General features: G+C 48.1%; 1 protein-coding gene across 1 annotated transcript in view; it reads left to right on the forward strand.

Annotated features, from left to right (window-relative positions):
• LOC124555888 (sodium channel protein Nach-like) overlaps positions 1–16,318 on the forward strand; it is a 198,314-nt gene extending 181,996 nt beyond the window's left edge. Inside the window, exons 11-12 of the mRNA XM_047129948.1 lie at positions 8,197–8,288; positions 15,833–16,318. Of these exons, the coding sequence (XP_046985904.1) occupies positions 8,197–8,288; positions 15,833–15,978 (238 nt within the window). The 3' untranslated portion in view covers positions 15,979–16,318. The remainder of the gene's footprint in view (positions 1–8,196; positions 8,289–15,832) is intronic.
• The last annotated feature ends 6,385 nt before the right edge of the window (positions 16,319–22,703 follow it).

Genomic DNA, 22,703 nt, shown 5'->3' on the forward strand with positions numbered 1-22,703 from the left:
ATTGACCTTAAGCAACCACTGGTTGCACCAAGCAGTTAACCGGTCAAGATGGGACTGGAGAATGTGTTGGGAGCGCTGCAGGGTGGGGGCAAGGGCAAGGAAGGCGGTGTCATCGGCAAACTGGAGAAGGTGGACAGGGGGTGACGGCAGCAGCATGTCCGCCGTATACAATAGGTACAGAAGGGGGGAGAGGACGGAGCCTTGGGGCACACCGGCGGAGGGAAAAAAGGTGTAGGAATCCGTGTTATGGATGGTGATGTAGGAAAGACGGTGGGAGAGAATGGAGCCGATCAGATGGACGTAGTTAATAGGAAGAGCGAAGGTTTGGAGCTTGAAGAGGAGACCGGAATGCCATACGCGGTCATAAGCACGTTCGAGGTCCAGGGGAGGAAGATTGCGGAGCAACGGGAATTAAGCTGTTCGGAAAGGAGATGGGTGAGGTGAAGGAGAAGGTCATCGGAAGAGAAGGAAAGCCACACTGGGTGACGGGAAGGAGGCAGTGCTGGCGGAGATGCTGGTGGATGCGTCGGGTGAGTACAGATTCCAGGACCTTGCTGAAGACCGAGGTAAGGCTGATGGGACGTAGGAGGAGATGATGTACGGCGGTTTACCAGGTTTAAGGAACATCACGATACGGGAGGTTTTCCACAGGTCGGGGAATTACCCGGTGGACAGGACTACATTGTAGAGCCTTGCCAGTGTGGAGAGGAAAGAGACAGGAGCTTCACGAAGGTGACGGTAGGTGACACGATCGTGACCAGGAGCAGTGTTGCGTTTTGTGTGGAGTGTAGCAGTGAGATCCTGTGTAGTGATAGGGGCATTGAGTTCTGTGTGTGCAATGTTGTCCAAATACTGGAAACCAGGTGCGAGGGGAGGGACAGAGGTGTCAGTTCGATCGCGGACATCCGGGAAGAGGGAGTAATCGAACTGGGGATCATCGGGGATGGAAAAGACATCGGAGAGGTAGGAGGCAAAGTGATTGGCCTTACTAAGGGTATCAGGGAAGGGGTGATTATCATGGAGAAGAGGATAGTAGGGGGGGGTTTAGTTCCGGTAAGGCGACGGAAGGCTGACCAGAACTTGGACGAGTTGATAGGTAGGGTAGCATTTAAACGGGTGCATGTCTGTCGCCAGTCCCGGTGTTTCTTAGCCGCGAGCAAATTACGAATGTGTCAATGGAGTTGCCGGTGGCGTCGTAGTGTGTCCGGGTCACGCGTGTGTAGGAAGGCGCGGTAGAGACGGCGGGATTCATGGAGGAGGAGGACGGCCTGTAGGGGTAAGGTAGGACGGTGGGGGTGGATGGCGACAGTAGGGATGTGGGCCACCACAGCCTCAGACAAGGTCTGCTGGAGAAAGGAGGCAGCATGGGTTACATCGTCAGGGTGGTGGTAGGTGAAGGGGTGGCTATCAACCTGGGTGGAGAGGCTATCCCGGTAGGCATTCCAGTTGGCACGGGAATAGTCATGGATGTACTTTGGGGGAGCGTCAGTACGAGGGTCGGGGCGGGGGCGACGACTGTCTGAAATGGTGAGGAGGACAGGGAGATGATCGCTACCAATAGGCTCCAGGGCATCCAACGTTATGCGGCCAAGGAGATTAGGGGAGGAAAGGATAACATCGGGAGTGGAGTTGGATTTGGTACAGGTGTGCTAGGGAATGGGGATGAGGTCGCCTTGAAGGGAGGAGAGGAACTGATGCCACCGCCGTAACTGGGCGGCGGAACGACTATGGATGTTGAAGTCTGCGGCAATCACGTAGGAGGAGAAGGTACGGTCAATGTGGGAGAGGAAGTCGAAGGGAAGAGGGGCGTTAGGGTGGACATAGATGGTGGCGCAGGTGACGGCAAGGCCGGGGAAGAAGAGACTAAGGATCAGGTGTTCGGTGGGGTCGGGAAGAAGAGGTTGGAGCCGAACTGGGATCTGGTGGTGGTGACCAATGGCAACTCCACCACGCGCAATCGGGAGGGGATTATCGGAGCGGTGAAGGAGGTAGGGCAAAGTGTGGATGGTATGGTGGGGTTGGAGGAAGGTTTCATTGAGGAGGAAGGCATCCATGTGGTGGGTGGCAAGGGTGTGCAGGAAGAGGTTCTTGTTGGTGGGAAGGGAGCAGATGTTGTTGAAAAGGATATGGTGCTGTCGCGCCATGACAGGGATTTAGACAAGGATGTCAAGACGGGAGAAGGTGAAATGGGCCTGGTTTTTGGAGTAGGTGGCATACATTTTTAAGTGGAAAACGGAATGGGCGGTGTGGGGGCGCTGGAATGGGTGAACATTTTGGAGGACGATGGTGAGGAATCTGATGATGTCCTCAGCAGTAGGGGGTGGGCGAAGGGAATTGCCGGGAGGGGTGGGGTGTCCAGAGGGCAGACAGGAACGGTGAGTTCTGGAGTGGTAGGAGGGGGTCAGGCCTTATATTTCTGGGAATAAGTAGGATGAGGGATGTTACAGGTATTACAGGAGGGGGGGGGGCTGGAGATTGGGGCACTGCCGTAAAAAGTGGGCTTGCCTACAGTGCGGGCAGGTGGGGGCCTCGCGGCACTCAGATGTCGGGTGTGCATTATACTGCAAGCACCTTTGGCAGTATAGGGATTGAGGAGGGGAACAGGAAGGGTCAACTTGGTAGCATTGGTGAAAGAGAAGGCCACCCTCTTTCAGGAGATGGTCTATGGAGAGGGTGTGTTCGGAAAAGACCCACATAAGGTGGGTGGGGCTGGCTGAGTTACAGATGTGGCGAACTGCACGCACCTCCAGATGGGGATGCGCCTTGAGCTCCTCCAACACCTCCTCCTCCGTGATCGCCGGACTAAGCCGAGTGATCACGGCGGTGAGGGTCGGCGGGCAACGCGGGGGTTGGGGTTGGTGGGAGGGAGGCGGGGAAGGAGCAGGGGTGAGGGAGGCATTAGGGCCAAAGTGGGTGACAGGGATGTGGGAAAGGAGATCTGTGTGGAGGGTAGGGCTGGGGGAGGAGATGAGGACCGAATCACGGCAAGGAGCGAGGAGGGAGATGGGGCACCAGGAAAATTCTGGCGAAGGAAGAGGGTGAGGTTCTGGGCCTCAAAAAGGGAGGGATCAGGACAGGAGAGGAGGTAGCGGTAGGAGGAGGGGGTGGAGGAGGAGGAGGGGGAGGGGGCAGGGACAGGCGGGGAGAGATCCATGGCGGATGGGGATGTGTATATGATGGCTGTGGTGGTGGCAGTAGTTGTGGTGGTGGGGGTCGACATTACGATAAGGGGAAAGACACAGGACAGGACAAAGAAGTCCCCCTTCGGACGAGGCGGAGCCTTTTTGGGAATAGAGGAGGCAGGGGTGCCACTGGGGCGCTTGACGGCGGCGGAGGTGGTGTGGGGGATGGGAGCGACTGGAATGTGGCGTGGAGTGGCAGGTCCTGGTGCAGGAGTCGGCGCCGGAGATGGTGAGGGCGATGGTGAAGGCGACGGTGATGACGATGATGATAATGAAGGTGAAGGGGAGAGTTGAGCGTGGGCTGTGGCCCTCCGGCGACCACCCTAGCAGGGGCCGCAGAAACGGAAGGAGCAGAGGGAGGGAGTGGAGGGAAGGGATCAGAGGAGGCGCGGGAGGGAGGAGCTGGGGATGGGACGACAAATAGTGAGGGAGATGGGAGAGTGAGGAGTGGGGGGATGGACTGAGGGGGGGCTGATGGGGCACACCACGTGATAGTGGTGGCGGCGGCGGATGGGGATGTGTATATGATGGCTGTGGTGGTGGCAGTAGTTGTGGTGGTGGGGGTCGACATTACGATAAGGGGAAAGACACAGGACAGGACAAAGAAGCAAACGAGGGATGGGCAAGGCGACGAGAGACACAGAGTAAAAGGGATGGAGAAAGATGAAGGAGACTGGGGCCGAAGCCCCACTCTGCTGCTGCTGGCGGGGGAGACGACCTGGCTGGCTGGCCGGTGGGGACGCTGCTGCTGCTGCTGCTGCTGCTGCTGGAGACTGGCTGGGACCGCTGCTGGCTGCTGGCTGCTGGCTGGGACCGCTGGATGCTGGCTGGAACCGCCACTGGCTGCTGGCAGGAACCGCTGCTGGCTGCTGGCTGGACCGCTGCAGGCTGCTGGACGCTGGCTGGGACCGCTGCTGGACGCTGGCTGCAGGCTGCTGGCAGGAACCGCGGCTGGCTGCTGGCTGGGACCGCTGCTGGCTGTTGGCTGCTGGCTGTTGGCTGCTGGCTGGACCGCTGCAGGGTGGCTAGCACCTGCAATATACCTAACGCTTCGAGTAGAACCGAAAGGCCAATCGAAGGGCGGTATCCTTCCGGATTACCGCCGGAGATGCTGGACTAGGGCCGAGCGGGTCCCTATATACGAAACCGGAGGGAACGGCTATCGGCCGCTATCTGCACGTGGCTTAGCGGTGGCGCCCTCGCTGAGCGAGAGCGGAATAGCCGCCGCGGAGGCGGAGCCCTCTATGGGCTGACCACGTCCATTTGTTCTGCCTCGTGTTCGACTTCGGCGGCGGAAGGTACTAGATAATCTTCACTCCATTAGGTCAAGCGGCTAAAAATGTTGATTAAGTAACCTACGTTGGTTACCAGAAATAAAGTTCTTCTGCTTCACGGGAAAGTTATTTGTCATGAACATTTCGTATGTACAAAAATGGAAGAACGAATTTGAGCAGCATCCAACTTCTTTACTCACTTGATATAATGCGAACTAATGATGAAGGGCAACAGGCAGATTCCATATTTCTAGATTTCCGGAAAGCATTTGACACTGTGCCCCATTGCAGACTGTTAACGAAGGTACGAGCATATGGAATAAGTTCACAGATATGTGAGTGGCTCGAAGCCTTCTAAAGTATTAGAACGCAGTATGTTGTCCTCGACGGAGAGCGTTAATCAGAGGCAAGGGTATCGTCAGGAGCGCTCCAGGGAAGTGTGGTAGGACTGTAGACATAAACGATTTGGTGGACAGGATGGGCAGCAATCTGTGGTTGTTTGCTGATGATGATGTGGTGTACGATAAGGTGACAAAGTTGAGTGACTGTAGGAAGATACAAGATGACTTAGACAAAATTTCTAGCTGCTGCGATGAATAGCAGCCAGCTCTAAATGTGGGAAAATGTGAGTAGACACGAATGAGTAGGAAAAATAAACCTGTAATATTCGGCCACAGCATTAGTAGTGTACTTCTTGACACAATCACGTCATTTACACTACTGGCCATTAAAATTGCTACACCACGAAGGTGACGTGCTACAGACGCGAAATTTAACCGACAGGAAGAAGATGCTGTGATATGCAAATGATTAGCTTTTCAGAGCATTCACACAAGGTTGTCGCTGGTGGCGACAACTACTACGTGCCTGCATAGGAAAGTTTCCAACCGATTTCTCATACACAAACAGCAGTTGACCGGCGTTACCTGGTGAAACGTTGTTGTGATGCCTCGTGTAAGGTTCAAATGGTTCAAATGGCTCTGAGCACTATGGGACTTAACTGCTGTGGTCATCAGTCCCCTAGAACTTAGAACTACTTAAACCTAACTAACCTAAGGACATCACACACATCCATGCCCGAGGCAGACTGTAGCGCCTAGAACCGCACGGCCACTCCGGCCGGCCCTCGTGTATGGAGCAGAAATGCGTACCATCACGTTTCCGACTTTGATATAGGTCGAATTGTAGCCTATCGCGATTGCGGTTTATCGTATCGTGACAATGCTGCTCGCGTTGGTCGGGATCCAATGACTGTTAGCAGAATATGGAATAGGTGGGTTCAGGAGGGTAATACGGAACGCCGTGCTGGATCCCAACGGCCTCGTATCACTAGTAGTCGAGATGGCAGGCATCTCATGGCTGTAACGGATCGTGCAGCCACGTCTCGATCCCTGATTTAACAGATGGGGACGTTTGAAAGACAACAACCACCTGCACGAACAGCACGACGACGTTTGCAGCAGGATGGAATATCAGCTCGGAGACCATGGCCGCGGTTACCCTTGACGCTGCATCACCGACAGGAGCGCCTGCGATGGTGCACTCAACGACGAACCTGGGTGCACGAATGGCAAAACGTAATTTTTTCGGATGAATCCAGGCTGTGTTTACAGCATCATGATGATCGCATCCGTATTTGGCGACATCGCGGTGAACGCACATTGGAAGCGTGTATTCGTCATCGCCATACTGGCGTATCACCCGGCGTGATGGCACGGGGTGCCATTGGTTACACGTCTCGGTCACCTCTTGTTCGCATTGACGGCACTTTGAACAGTGGACGTTACATTTCAGATGTGTTACGACCCGTGGCTCTACCCTTCATTCGATCCCTGTGAAACCCTACATTTCAACAGGATAATACGCGACTGCATGTTGCAGGCGCTGTACGGGCCTTTTTGGATACAGAAAATGTTCGACTGCTGCCCTGGTCAGCACATTCTCCAGCTCTCTCACCAACTGAAAACGTCTGGCCAATGGTGGCCGAGCAACTGGCTCGTCACAATACGCCAGTCACTACTCTTGATGAACTGTGGCATCGTGTTGAAGCTGCATGGGCAGCTGCACGTGTACACGACATCCAAGTTCTGTTAACTCAATGCCCAGGCGTATGAAGGCCGTTATTACGGCCAGAGGTGGTTGTTCTGGGTACAGATTTCTCAGGATCTATGCACCCAAATTGGGTGAAAATGTAATCACATGTCAGTTCTAGTATAATATATTTGTCCAATGAATACCCGTTTATCATCTTCATTTCTTCCTGGTGTCACAACTTTAATGGCCAATAGTGTAAATATCTGGGCGTAACGCTGGAACAAGCATTTGACGATTGTAGTAGCGAAAGCGAATGGTTGACTGTGGTTTATTGGGAGAATTTTAGGGAAAGTGTGGATCATCGGTAAAGGAGAGCGCTTATAGGACGTTGGGGCGACCTATACTTGTATACTGCTAGAGAGTTTGGAATCTGCACCAGGTCGAATTAAAGGAGGACATCGAACCAAATCAGAGGCAAGCTACTGGATTTGTTATCGGTAAGTTCGAACAACATGTAAGTGTTACGGAGATGCCTAGGGTCTGTAATCGAAATCCCCGCAGGGAAGGTGACGTTGTGTTCGAGGAACACTGTTGAGAAATTTAAGAGAACCTGCATCTGAAGCTTACTGAGGATTGATTCTACTGTCGCCAACATACAATACGCGTATGGACCACGAATATAAGATACGAGAAACTGGGGCTCATACAGAGGCATAGAGAATGCCATTTTTCCCTCCCTCTATTTGCGAGTGGATCACGAAGGGAAATGACTAGTAGGCTATAGGGTACCGTTCGCCACGCAACGTACGGTGGCTTGTGAAGTGCTCTTGTACATGCAGATGTAGTTTCGCAATAAACGCAAACCAAGTAAGGTACCACTGTCGTAGGGTACTCGTTGTGAAATTGAACTGGGGTTCAGTCCGGTTCTGTCGACTTATTTGCTTTCAATAGTGTTTTTCAGAAAAATCTTTCACGACCTTAGGGGGAATTAAATGATTTTTATGACAGATGCCTTCAGTCTACATCGTCGATCTCATCTCAAACCAGTAGGAGTTCAGCTATTCTACAATTCCACTAAGAAATCTCATACTCCCTTTAGAAGAGCCTGATACTTTCGCTTTAGGGTTTATGAAGATTTAATTTAATAATACCTCACGTGTTGTCTTGTGGTCTAGCAGTTGGAGCATTGGACGTCAGCTCTGGAGGTTCCGAGTTGAACCTCAGATAGGAGTGAGGATCTTTCCTCTCTCCAGTCCTAGCAGAACAGCATTATGTCCACTCAGCACTCAACCAACTATCTAAACAGTACCGTGGACTTACTCGGGGATGCGCCCGCCACCCCAACCCACCTCCCCTTTTCTAGTGCCGCGGAGGAGGAAGTTTGCACGTTACCGGAACTCAGGCCAATAGGACGGGAATGAGCTTCTGCCACAAACTTTACATTCTTTTCGCGTGCAACCAACGGAAGGATTACATGCTGGAAACTGGTTTCAGGATGAGCCCAGTACAACGCTCTACTTATCTTTCATTTCATCATCTGTGTCAATGATAGTTGAAACATTTCTCTAGCCATTAGTGAATAAATAATTTACTTTATGTACTCGTTTTGAAGTTTAATTTAATTTTATCGTCTAAAGAAAGCACAGAAGTGTGTAATTTTCATATTTTCAATATTTTCTTTTCTGAAGTAAGCTATGTTGTTTCAGGTTTCTCGGCACAAATATTAAGTGGGGATTGACGAAGTATCCCCAGATGAGGCTCAAACGTGATGTGCTTTTCGGATTTACAGACTTATTAGGTAAGATTGTGTTTATGTTACCTTGTGCAGTTTTATGTTGTGTTGAATCATCGAGTAAATTTTTTCCGTGTATTCTTCGTGCACGGGCTTAAAAAGCATGTCAGTAGATTGCCAAATGTCTTCAAGGATTTAGCTGGTGTATCATATCATTACTAATATTTTCCAGACTGGAACTTAAGTATTACAGGGATATGAAACTTGAATAAAAACTGCACCAAAAAAGTGAGCTAAGTTACTGGAGGCGTGTGGTCGTTGTAAAATCAAAGGATAACACACCAGATTTTTTTTCATGTAGATGGAGAAGCTTGCGTATGACCTACGTCAATAAAATTTGATCATAACTGGAAAATAAAATGTACGAACTTCAATTAAGACATCAGTGATGCTTTTGGGAAAATGAGAAACGGACCCTTCTAAAGGTGTAGTTAGCGGCTCCACATGAACAGAAGGCTGGGAGAGATTAATAACGGTAATGAATTTGTAACGGGCAGTCAAATGAAAACTATACACAAATGTGAAAAATTAATTAAACTATTATTTCAAGAATAATAGCCTTAACAAAATTAATGCTATTGTGAGAGAAGACAGTTAAGACCATCATAGAAAAATGTTTGCGGTTGTCTACGGGACAACGATTGTACTCAGGCGTGCAGCTCTTTGTCCGAATGACTTTCTTCACGTCTAGAAAAATGTAGAAATCGCATGGAGAGAGACTGAGACTACATGGAGGATGTACACTCCTGGAAATGGAAAAAAGAACACATTGACACCGGTGTATCAGACCCACCATACTTGCTCCGGACACTGCGAGAGGGCTGTACAAGCAATGATCACACGCACGGCACAGCGGACACACCAGGAACCGCGGTGTTGGCCGTCGAATGGCGCTAGCTGCGCAGCATTTGTGCACCGCCGCCGTCAGTGTCAGCCAGTTTGCCGTGGCATACGGAGCTCCATCGCAGTCTTTAACACTGGTAGCATGCCGCGACAGCATGGACGTGAACCGTATGTGCAGTTGACGGACTTTGAGCGAGGGCGTATAGTGGGCATGCGGGAGGCCGGGTGGACGTACCGCCGAATTGCTCAACACGTGGGGCGTGAGGTCTCCACAGTACATCGATGTTGTCGCCAGTGGTCGGCGGAAGGTGCACGTGCCCGTCGACCTGGGACCGGACCGCAGCGACGCACGGATGCACGCCAAGACCGTAGGATCCTACGCAGTGCCGTAGGGGACCGCACCGCCACTTCCCAGCAAATTAGGGACACTGTTGCTCCTGGGGTATCGGCAAGGACCATTCGCAACCGTCTCCATGAAGCTGGGCTACGGTCCCGCACACCGTTAGGCCGTCTTCCGCTCACGCCCCAACATCGTGCAGCCCGCCTCCAGTGGTGTCGCGACAGGCGTGAATGGAGGGACGAATGGAGACGTGTCGTCTTCAGCGATGAGAGTCGCTTCTGCCTTGGTGCCAATGATGGTCGTATGCGTGTTTGGCGCCGTGCAGGTGAGCGCCACAATCAGGAGTGCATACGACCGAGGCACACAGGACCAACACCCGGCATCATGGTGTGGGGAGCGATCTCCTACACTGGCCGTACACCACTGGTGATCGTCGAGGGGACACTGAATAGTGCACGGTACATCCAAACCGTCATCGAACCCATCGTTCTACCATTCCTAGACCGGCAAGGGAACTTGCTGTTCCAACAGGACAATGCACGTCCGCATGTATCCCGTGCCACCCAACGTGCTCTAGAAGGTGTAAGTCAACTACCCTGGCCAGCAAGATCTCCGGATCTGTCCCCCATTGAGCATGTTTGGGACTGGATGAAGCGTCGTCTCACGCGGTCTGCACGTCCAGCACGAACGCTGGTCCAACTGAGGCGCCAGGTGGAAATGGCATGGCAAGCCGTTCCACAGGACTACATCCAGCATCTCTACGATCGTCTCCATGGGAGAATAGCAGCCTGCATTGCTGCGAAAGGTGGATATACACTGTACAAGTGCCGACATTGTGCATGCTCTGTTGCCTGTGTCTATGTGCCTGTGGTTCTGTCAGTGTGATCATGTGATGTATCTGATCCCAGAAATGTGTCAATAAAGTTTCCCCTTCCTGGGACAATGAATTCACGGTGTTCTTATTTCAATTTCCAGGAGTGTATAAGAGCGATTTCCATATTTTTGGAGCCCTGGAGAAAGATATTCGTGGCCGTCGATTTGCTCCGGAGGAAGAGTTGCACGCTTAAGCACAACCATGATTTCGTAGCTAACTATAAACAGTTTTCCATGAAGGCACAGACCGTCTTGTATCATAGTGTACATTGGGGCCAAGAAAAATCGATTACTGCAAGCTTCGCTACGATAGAGGTTGTCTCTCACCTCACTTCCCCGTGTAGGCGTCCACTAGCACAGTAACAAAAATTTCAACTGGAGGGTTAATGACGTAAAATTCTATTTCGTACTGAGAAGGTCAGTGGTAGTTCAGAATGAGATTTTCACTGTGCAGCGGAGTGTGCGCTGATATGAAACTTCCTGGCAGGTTAAAACTGTGTGCCGGACCGAGACTCCAACTCGGGACCTTTGCCTTTGTGAGGACGGGGCGTGAGTCGTGCTTGGGTAGCTTAGATGGAAAAGCACTTGCCCGCGAACAGCAAAGGTCCCGAGTTCGAGTCTCGGTCCGGCACACAGTTTTAATCTACCAGGAAGTTTCTTAGTGTTAGTTGTTTGTGGCTTTCGCAAAGGGAAGCGGAAACCATTAGTTTGCATGAGTTAAGGTACCAACTACTGCCAGTTGCCGGCCGGTGTGGCCGTGCGGTTTTGGGCGCTTCAGTCTGGAACCGCGTGACCGCTACGGCCGCAGGTTCGAATCCTGCTTCGGGCATGGTTGTGTGTGATGTCCTTAGGTTAGTTAGGTTTAATTAGTTCTAAGTTCTAGGTGACTGATGACCACAGATGTTAAGTCCCATAGTGCTCAGAGCCATTTGAACCATTTTACTGCCAGTTATCGACAACGAGGTTCGTTACAATGTTATTTCAGTCGCCTTCTTACAGTACTCTTTACTTTCTTCCGTTGCTCCTTCGTCCAGGTTTTATAGCTTCAGCACCACGTTTTCCTGTTACGTGCATTTGCATCATTGATGAGTGGTTTTGGAATTCCAGCGCGCCCTGATGTTCACTGCTTATGGTGTTCCTTTTGTGCCCTTTTATTCAGCAGTGAGTTTTGCAGATTTTGTCATCTTGTTTTTCTTCACAGTCCTCTTCAATCTCTGTCTGCACGATTGCTCAGCACACTTTCCTCTGCGTTGTGACTTAGCAGATGATGTTTTTCCGCTTTCCAAATATACGGTAGAAATATTCGATGCGATGCCTCTTGAAACGTCAAATGCTTCGTCTCCCTTGATCACGAAAACATCCATCATACAAGAACCACATTCGAACAAACTTAGCTCCGGCGCGTAACGCAGTCTGACCATGACTGGCACTTGCGACATATTGTGGACCTTTGAAAGGTAATGTTAGTGGACAAATATAAAAGGACAGCCCCCAAGCCTGGCTAGCATATTCATTTATGTTCAAGCTTGCATTTCTCGCTCTGTTTCCATATTATTTATCCAATCCGTATATGTAAAGGAAGAGCACAACGAAACTCTGTCTCGAAATCTGACAGAAAACCTAAAGAGGTTCTGGTCATACGTAAAGCACGCCAGTGGTAAGACGCAATCAATACCTTCACTGCGCGATAGCAACGGTGAAGTCACTGATGACAGTGCCAAAAAGGCAGAGTTATTAAACATGGTTTTCTGAAACTCCTTCACCAAAGAAGACGAAGTAAATATTCCTGAATTCCATCAAGGACAACTGACACGATGAGAAACATAGAAGTAGATGTCCTGGGCGTAGCAAAGCAGCTTAAATCACTTAATTAAGGCAAGGCCCCCGGTCCAGATTGTACCTCGGTCAGGTTTCTTTCACAGTATGTTGGTACAATAGCTCCAAAGCGTCATTCACCAACAGCGGTAACGTAAACCGGCATAATATGCACTATTGTGCAACGGAAAAACCACGATGGCTGCGACAATTGGAACATCAGCGACCTTGGCGGGTTAATGTATGGTGCGGCATTATGGGAGGAAGGATAATTGGCCCCCATTTTATCGATGGCAATCTAAATGGTGCAATGTATGCTGATTTCCTACGCAATGTTCTACCGATGTTACTACAAGATGTTTCACTGCATGACAGAATGGCGATGTACTTCCAACATGATGGATGAGCGGCACGTAGCTCACGTGCAGTTGAAGCGGTATTGAATAGCATATTTCATGACAGGTGGATTGGTCGTCGAAGCCCCATACCATGGCCCGCACGTTCACCGGATCTAACGTCCCCGGATTTCTTTTTGTGGGGAAAGTTGAAGGATATTTGCTATCGAGATCCACCGACAACGTCTGACAGCATGCGTCAGCGCGTTATCAATGCATGTGCGAACATTACTGAAGGCGAACTACTCGCTGTTGACAAGAATGTCGTTACACGTATTGCCAAATGCATTGAGGTTGACGGAAGCACCTGCTGTATTTCGAACATCTGCAAAACTTTGCGAATCTTGGGGATTTTGCGTTCTTTTAAATTTGGTATGCTTTTTTCGTTGCTTCTGCAACAGCGATCTGCCCCCTATTGTGTACCGTGGGGGATAAGTACTATTACTTATTGATTTGTGTGGTGTATGTCTCTCAATTTCTGTCGATACTATCTCTATGAAATCACTCCACATTATTTCTACGCTTACACGATCAGAACGGAAGAAGTGGAGGCTGTCTCTTAAAAAGGCGTTAAGAGCATTTTTATCAGCTTTTTTTTTAAATAGATGTACTTTGTGTTTATTTTTGATGGTTGAGGGTGTTACGGTATTCAGCCTAGCAGCAACTGCCTTGTGGTCGCTAATTCCAGTACTCGTCATGACACTCCCTATTTCGCCGGACGGAGTGGTCGAGCGGTTAAAGGCGCTACAGTCTGGAACCGCACGACCGCTACGGTCGCAGGTTCGAATCCTGCCTCGGGCATGGATGTGTGTGATGTCCTTATGTTAGTTAGGTTTAAGTAGTTCTAAGTTCTAGGGGACTTATGACCGCAGCAGTTGAGTCCCATAGTGCTCAGAGCCATTTGAACCATTTTTGAACTCCCTATTTCTCCAGGATTGTTTGTTTTAAGAAGTCAAGTGTGCTTTCGCAACCATTTACACTTCGAGTGGGCTCATGTACTAATTTCTCAAAATAATTTACTGAGAAAGCATTCAGTAAAATTTCGGATGACGCTTTATGCCTGCCGCCGGCTTTAAACGTATAATTTTTCCAGTAAGTCGAGAGTAGATTGAAGACACCACCGACAATAATTGTATAACTGGGGTACCTTTTTGAAATGAAACTCAAGTTTTCTTTGACTGTTCAGCAACTATATCTTGTGAATTGGGGGGTACGGGTGCAATCGATGTTGGTGTAGCATTCTCAACACCGAAGTTCTAGAGATTGCCGATTCCCGTGCAATTTGTCTGCTACTGATGTGCGGATTAGCCGCGACAGCAGCTAAAACACCTACTTGGGCATCGTCATGTATTGCAGGTCGTGGTTGACGTTTGACATGTGGCTGAACACTTCCTGTTTCCTTAAATAACGTAACTATCCGGCGAACGGTCCGGACACTTGGATGATGTCGTCCAGGATACCGAGCAGCATACGTAGCACATCCACGTTGGGCATTTTGATTACATTAGTCACACATAAACACGATATCGACCTTTCCCGCAATTGGTAAATGGTCCATTTTAACACGGGTAATGTATCACGAAGCAAATACCGTCCGCACTGGCGGAATGTTACGTGATACCACGTACTTATACGTTTGTGACTATTACAGCGCCATCTATCATAAAGCGAAGAAAGTGGTCCAACTAAAACATTCATATTGCTTTACGTACTACATGAATATGTAATAAAAATGGGGGTTCCTATTTAAAAAAAACGCAGTTGATATCCGTTTGACCTATGGCAGCGCCATCTAGCGGGCCAACCATAGCACCATCTGGTTTCCCCCTTCAAGCTATACGAGTTTCGTTCTTTGTAGTTTTTTCATTTGATGCTTATTTCGTGAGATACTTTCCCCGGTCACTATCAATGGACCATCCTGTATAGTGTACTAAAACTACCGAGCCTTAGGTTTGGTAGAGCAAAGCTCTACACGTAAAGTGTATTAAAACACAGGTGTGAATGTCCGCCGGCCGGGGCGGCCGAAAGGTTCTAGGCGCTACAGTTTGGAACCGCGCGACTGCTACGGTCGCAGGTTCGGATCCTGCCTCGGGCATGGTTGTGTGTGATGTCCTTAGGTTAGTTAGGTTTAAGTAATTCTAAGTTCTAGGGGACTGATGACCTCAGATGTTAAGTCCCATAGTGCTCAGAGCCAATTGATCCTATTGTGAATGTCCGTACACTGTACTTCGTCAAATGACCGCCAAATCCATTTCCTCATCGCGTCGTATAATAGCGCTGAAGATAATCGGAGGGAAGCAACCAGTCGGAAGCTCTGGTTTCATTATAAGTTAACAATGTTCGGTAAGTAGCTACATTATAGTTAAGTAACTGCCCGACTCCGGTCGCTCCGGCCAACCTCCGACTGCTCGCCGGCTCCTACGCTTACTACTGGAGATAACCGAAGGAACAGCACTACTCGGAACTGTGACGTACTCTCCGGTTAAAGAGATCCGATGATCAGCTGCACTTGGAGGCGAACACACGACGGCGCATGTTCAGTTTGTGCATGTCGTATTCTCTTTTACCATCACAAAATGGTCGTTTAAGATACAAATCTTTATCTGATTATACTGTCAGTTGCTTTAGCTCTAAGAAGAACCGCGACAATTCAGTTCGTTGTTGTGAGGGCCAAAACTACCCTTCACTGACATCTGAACGTCAGTCATATATGGCTTCTTCAAATTCTGTGTTGTTGCACAAGGAGCTCCAAATTCACAGCCAATATTCGACACAACTGCTACCAATAACTGTCCTGTAACAAATTTCCGCCTTCGAATGTCAAAGTCAAAGAGGTTCCTTATTTAATCGTGTGTAAACATATGCAGTGTTAATTGTTACCTAACAAACTGCACAGTAGCTTAATTCACTACAATAACAAAATAAAGAATAAAGTCTGACTACGAGGTCATTAGCGACTGAGCATAAGGTCGGACAGGATAGTATTCGGGAAGAAAACAGGAATCATCCTAGCATTCATCCTAATCGGTTGAAGCTAACGGCAGAAAACTAAATATGGGAAGCTGGGCGTAGATTTGAACCTCACTCCTCGTGGTTGCAAGTCCGGGTCTGTATTGACTTTGCCACCTCGTTCGGTAGCAGTAAACGACACTGTATTCCCGCCTCATAAATATGTTATATTCTTAGCATGGTTGCTCCCATTATTCTGACAATCATGCCTGTGAATCATTGTCACGTAGTGCAAGGTAGATGCATTTTGTTTACAACGTGCCTTATTGTTCCAGTGTACATCGGTGGTACAGCAGGATTATGCCTCGGATGCAGCGTCCTCAGTTTCATAGAAATTATTTACTTCTTCACCATCCATCTCTTCTGGTTCATCGTTAAGGGTAAAAGATTCTGCTGTGTAAGAAGAATGGACTCTAGATAATCAAGATATTCTCCTGATAATAAGCAATATTTTATGTAGAAATTGGACATGTGCCGTTGAATAGACAAACTAGCTTTCTATTGTATTTATTCGTAAGTCGCAACATATGCCTAACAGAGCAAGAATTTCTTTAATACGCATCGTGGAAATATCATGTTTAAAAGGTTATCCTTAGAAGAAAATAGAGAGAAGACGTCTTTGCATGATGTGCTGAACCGCCGTGTTACTTTATCTTTCGTATTTACACTAACACTTTCTCTACCTGTGACTTAATTGTAAAAATTATTTCTCAAGATAAGTCAATTACACTCGCTGAAAACTAAACACAAACACTAAGGCATCTGACCATCTCTTTAGTAACTGTCAAAGTCCTGACATGTAATTAATATAATTTCATATAAAAAAATAATGCTTATTACATATAGCTTCTATTATTGTAGCGCAACACTCCAAATACGTAACGCTGTAGTTTCTATGTGTGTGCTCACGTATGTAAATCTCGAATTAACTTTAATTAATGTTACACTAAATACACATACAGTAACTGATATCGACTTAAATTACGGGCGTGTTGCACTACAGGTACTGCGTTGTATTTTTGTGCACGGGAAGTTTAATAAAGTACTGCGTAACTAACTCTACCTGAAACTGTAAACAATCTTCCATAGTCAGAGTCAGTTTGAATGAAAATTTCGTGGGTGTTAATCCGTATCATTCTGACAGTTTTGCACTCTGAAGGAGACTGCTGCTAAGTTTGTCAGAACGTTGATTTTGTATTTGTTTTCAATGTTTCAAAATAATGCTGTCTAACACCCAATATGTTTTTATTCAAATTCTATGTCTACTATTGCAGTAACAGTTCCGTGATAAGAGTCTCTAACAGCCTTAATCGGCGTTTACACTTACTATCAGCATCTCGTTACTACAAAAAAGGAAATACATTTGTTGCTCATATTATCCTGCAAGAACCTGCGGAACTCAAACTTATAACAAGATCTGATCAGATTAAGCAACAAGTGAAGTGTCATCTTGTGAAACTGGTAAGTGGGGCAGACTGAAATCAAATCCGAATCTGAAACGGAAACGGTTGGTCTGTTACAGTTGTCATCTTGCGTATGCTTTGAGGACACCGATGTTGGAGATTTATAGTCTTGTTCCCCACCTTTGCCGCTGAGACGCGCTCAGTTAAAACACATAACAGTAAAGCAAAAGCGTATAATTTACACCAGTAGGCCCGCGCGGGATTAGCCGAGCGGTCTCGGGCGCTGCAGTCATGGACCGTACGGCTGGTCCCGGCGAAGGTTCCAGACCTCCCTCGGGCACGGGTGTGTGCGTTTGTCCTTAGCATAATTTAGGTTAAGTAGTGTGTAAGCTTACGGACTGATGACCTTAGCAGTTAAGTTCCATAAGATTTCTTCCCACGCCCGGGTTCCTGGGTTCGATTCCCGGCGGGGTCAGGGATTTTCTCTGCCTCGTGATGGCTGGGTGTTGTGTGCTGTCCTTAGGTTAGTTAGGTTTAAGTAGTTCTAAGTTCTAGGGGACTGATGACCATAGATGTTAAGTCCCATAGTGCTCAGAGCCAACCCAACCAACCATTTCACACACATTTGAACATACACCAGTGGTGGTCAAGCTGGGCCGCTAGTGGGCGTTCCAGCTTTGGTGAGGGGCGGGAGGCGGTATGGGTTCTGAAAACATTTTCATTAAGTTTTCATAATATTCCGACAAAGTATTTTGTAAGTAATTTTTAGGTTGATGCATAAGTTTGTAGCGTTTTTGTTTTGTATCTTGGTATTCCGGTGGCACTGGGTTTATTTATCGATTGTCATTTTTTTTTGCTATCAGAGTTTACTTGTCATTGTGTCATCTGGAGACAGTGAGTGGAGCTGCGGACACTAGAAAAAGGAATGCCAAGTGGAGAAATCGGAACATTTGCGACATATTTTTCTGTTTGAGTTCAGTAGAGGGGTGACGTCAGTGGAGGCATCCAAAAACATTTGCGGTGTTGATGCAATAATACCATTGGACAGAGCATAGAAAGAAACGTATTTTTTCGTTTTAAGGGGGATGGTTTTGACATTAATGACTCTTCGCGTTCAGGACGATCTTCCGGGTATGATGCAGATCGTTTAAACGTACTAGTCGACAACGATCCACGTCGGTGTACTCGAGAACTGACAAATGTGGTGAACTGTGATCATTCCACCATCGTGCAACATTTGTATGCAGTCGGGAATGTCCAAACACTGGTTGTATGGGTACCGCAGGCTCTAAGCCAAAATCACAAAAACCATCTCTAATTGTTCGTCATCAGTTGCCTCGTGAACAACACCGACTATTCCTATAACGTGTCGTTACTGGTGACGAGAAATAGCGTCTTCATGCTAACGTAAGGAAAAGGGAGGAATGGTTGAACCCAAAAAGGCAGCAACGTCCCGTACAAAGAGCTGCACGCGTCTCCAAAAAATGTTATGCATCTTTTGGAACAATGACCGTGTGATGTAGCACGAGTTGCTTCGCTAGGCCGCGCGGGATTAGCCGAGCGGTATAGGGCGCTGCAATCCTGGACTGTGCCGCTGGTCCCGGCAGAGGTTCGAGTCCTCCCGCGGGCATGGGTGAGTGTTTGTCCTTAGGATAATTTAGGTTAAGTAATGTGTAAGCTTCCGGCCGGAGTGGCCGTGCGGTTCTAGGCGCTTCAGTCTGGAACCGCGTGACCGCTACGGTCGCAGGTTCGAATCCTGCCTCGGGCATGGATGTGTGTGATGTCCTTAGGTTAGTTAGGTTTAAGTAGTTCTAAGTTCTAGGGGACTGATGACCACAGATGCTAAGTCCCATAGTGCTCAGAGCCATTTGAACCATTTTTTGTGTGAGCTTAGGGACTGATGACCTTAGCAGTTAAGTCCCATAAGATTTCACACACATTTGAACATTTTTTTTTTGCTTCCCGGGGTGTAACCGTCACTGCTGACATTTATTGTCAACAACTGAAACGTCTTGCAGACGCAATCGAAGACTGCATGAAGTGATACTCCTGTAGATAACATCCTTCCGTATTCTGCAAGACTTACAAAAAGCACTATACAAAGTTGTATGCCGGCCGTTGATGGCCGACCGGTTCTAGGCGCTTCAGTCTAGAACCGCGCGCGCGCTACGGTCGCAGGTTCGAAACCTGCCTCGGGCATGGATGTGTGTGATGCCCTTAGGTTGGTTAGGTTTTAGTAGTTCTAAGTTCTAGGGGACCGATGACCTGGGATGTTAAGTCCCATAGTGCTCAGAGCCATTTGAACAATGTTGTATTGGGAAGTCATTCCGCACCAGTTTTTGAGCCCTCAGATTTTCATCTTTTCCAGCCTCTATCGAACGACCTTGAAGCAAATTTCTTTCTGGATGAAAATGCGCTCCACACATGGCTCGATCAGTTCTTCGCCCCAAAACCATTTGATTTCTACAGTCACGGAATCGAACAGCTACCCCAGCACTGACAGATTGTTGTAAATAGTGTAGGAGACTATATTATTGATTGCTAAAGTCTTCTATGTGTATCTGTTGTGCTTATTGAACGTATAGGAAAACACTAAATGCTTATGAACCAACCCAGTATTATTTTATGCTTCAAATTGTTGCCGGCCGCGGTGGTCTAGCGGTTCTAGGCGCGCAGTCCGGAACCGCGCGACTGCTACGGTCGCAGGTTCGAATCCTGCCTCGGGCATGGATGTGTGTGATGTCCTTAGGTTAGTTAGGTTTAAGTAGTTCTAAGTTCTAGGGGACTGATGACCACAGTAGTTAAGTCCCATAGTGCTCAGAGCCATTTGAACCATTTTTTCAAATTGTTGTAACTCTGCTTCATAAATTTTGTAAGGCAAAGTTACTTCCCTACTTTATAATTCGCTGTCGCTGTGGAACTGGCAAGTGGTTAGAAAATTTTACTACTAGCAGAGATAGAAAAGTGAGTGGTATGTAGAAAAGGTTGACTACCTCCGATTTACATGGTCCGGAACATATTGTCGAATAAGAAGCGCAGTCGCCGTCGTGTAATGGTTGTGATACTAGATTGTTGCATGGAGGGTCGAACTGCAAAATTTTAATTTCTATATTCGGTTCGAGTACAAGGGAGGAAGTGGAACAGCCATTGAACCCAATCCTTCATTTCCCTTTAAAATGGTAAAAAAGTCGAGACCCAGGCGAAGTTACGTTCCTACAATGCCTCATGAGGCACCAAAGAAGACTGATGTCTGGAGGACCCAGAATAACCAACCAGTATGTTTCCACTGCGGACGACCGGAATATGTGGTGCGCTATTGTCGAGAAAGACGGATATTTTACGACGCCCGCGCCAGAAGACAGCAGACCGATGTTACCCGACGCCAACTCCGGGACGACGAAGGTGAACAAGAAGATGTGGGTGCAGGACGACGTAGGTCACGATCGCTCCAAGCTAGCCCGCTGGAGAGGACGCTCCCCAACACGCCGATCAAGGTCTCCATCGCCGTTTAGAAGCTCCAGTGACAGGCAACAAGCGGAAAGGTAACGCAGAACGTAGCGGCAAGGGAAGTTCTAAGAAGATCACCGCCAGGGCGAACATCAAACATCGGGAGCCGGCCGGAGTGGCCGTGCGGTTCTAGGCGCTACAGTCTGGAACCGAGCGATCGCTACGGTCGCAGGTTCGAGTCCTGCCTCGGGCATGAATGTGTGTGATGTCCTTAGGTTAGTTTGGATTAATTAGTTCTAAGTTCTAGGCGACTGATGACCTCAGAAGTTAAGTCGCATAGTGCTCAGAGCCTTTTGAAGTCGGAGTATGCAGGACAGTTGACTCGTTCCCTGACTTGGAGGACGTGACACCGAGACGGCGTTCTTTTAAGGAGGGAGGGATGTCGCAGAAAAATCCGAATAGCGTGGTCGTCGTAGTGTAGTGGTAATGACGCTAGATTGTTGGATGGAGGGTCCTGAGTTCAAAACTGCCGTAAACTACAAAGTTCAAATTTCTATATTCTGTTCGTGTACATTCTAGAAGTATCCACAAATGGCAAGAATCATTGTAGTGGAGTGTTTTGTAGCCGTATATACACCGTATGTGTTCTGGCCGGAGGCAGTTCTCTATGCGCTCTTGTATGTGCGAGAGGTGAATAATCCTTCGTTAAGTGAAGTTAGTGTTCGTCATTCATCTACTTCCACCTTCCTGAACGTGCACGAGTTTTCTCCTGTAGATGGAAAAACCGCTGTAGCGGTATAAAGGACATTTAACTATAGGCACAAGGGTCAAATTCTCGAGGAACGAAGACTCATATAGAAAAAATCTTGTTTAATGTGAACAAGAAGAGGGCTCGATGGAAACTTTGTGTCTTACAAAGAGGTTGTCAGACATGGCTTCCGTATTTGATTAGGCCAGGTTTGTGAACGAACTTGACAGTGACCTTTTTGAAGGAACCATTCCAGCATTAGCTTGAAGTGTAGACAAAATACCTAAACTGCGTGGTAGAATATACGTTTAAACCTCGATCTTGCAGAAAATGTGAAAAGAATCTAACCCACTGGACTACCTTGCTCAGTACAATAAGAAATACAAGCTCATTGGACAAAAAATTAGTCATATCTAGAGAAATTATCATACTGTGGTGTCATGATCGATACCACCACACTGGCGTCCCACAGTTGATAATGTCAATGCAATTTTCCGTCAGACGCCGAAAGCAGTCATTCGGGATCCAGCGGACTCAATGGATCGTGCCAGCTGAGCCACACCTCCAGCGGCTCGGTACCACGACCGCCTCTGCTGCCAGGATATGCTATGATCGGCGGCAGCCACACAGCCCGTTCGCAACGAGGCACAGCTCAATCGCAGTGGAACGGCCAGGGAGACGCAGCCTATTTGCAGCGCTGTCACTATCGCTTCTACATTACTTAAGAGTGCCTCACCCTACGATGCTCATGTTGCTATTGTATCAGCTGGACTTTATTGTTCCACATGCTTTTGTAAAGAGTCTTACTACGCTCCGAGAAAGTTACAAGTTATGTAAAGCTTCTGTTTACTGTATTTACTTGCTCATCAATCATTTCTCCTTTTGTCCATCTTTGCTACAACAAGAGCTGCTTCATAACTCTATAGCCCACCGTCATTACCAATGTGTACGTAGTAGTACACAACACAAGCATCATTTGTAATTCCACCGCCTGGATTCGGTTAGGAAGGTAGTCCACAAAGTTGTGCAGGTGCACTACTGGCCATTAAAATTGCTACACCACGAACATTACGTGCTACAGACGCGAAATTTAACCGACAGGAAGAAGATGCTGTGACATGCAAATGATTCACACAAGGTTGGCGCCGGTGGCGACACCTACAACGTGCTGACATAAGGAAAGTTTCAAACCGATTTCTCATACACAAACAGCAGTTGACCGGCGTTGCCTGGTGGATAGTTGTTGTGATGCCTCGTGTAAGGAGGAGAAATGCGTACCATTACGTTTCCGACTTTGATAAAGGTCGGATTGTAGCCTACCGCGATTGCGGTTTATCGTATCGCGACATTGCTGCTAGCGTTGGTCGAGATCCAATGACTGTTAGCAGAATATGGAATCGGTGGGTTCAGGAGGGTAATACGGCACGCGGTGCTGGATCCCAGCGGCTTCGTATCACTAACAGTCGAGATGACAGGCATCTTACCCGTAGCTCTACCCTTCATTCGATCCCTGCGAAACCCTACATTTCAGCAAGATAATGCACGACC

Source organism: Schistocerca americana, chromosome X, assembly GCF_021461395.2.
Source record: "Schistocerca americana isolate TAMUIC-IGC-003095 chromosome X, iqSchAmer2.1, whole genome shotgun sequence".
Classification (NCBI taxonomy): domain Eukaryota; kingdom Metazoa; phylum Arthropoda; class Insecta; order Orthoptera; family Acrididae; genus Schistocerca; species Schistocerca americana.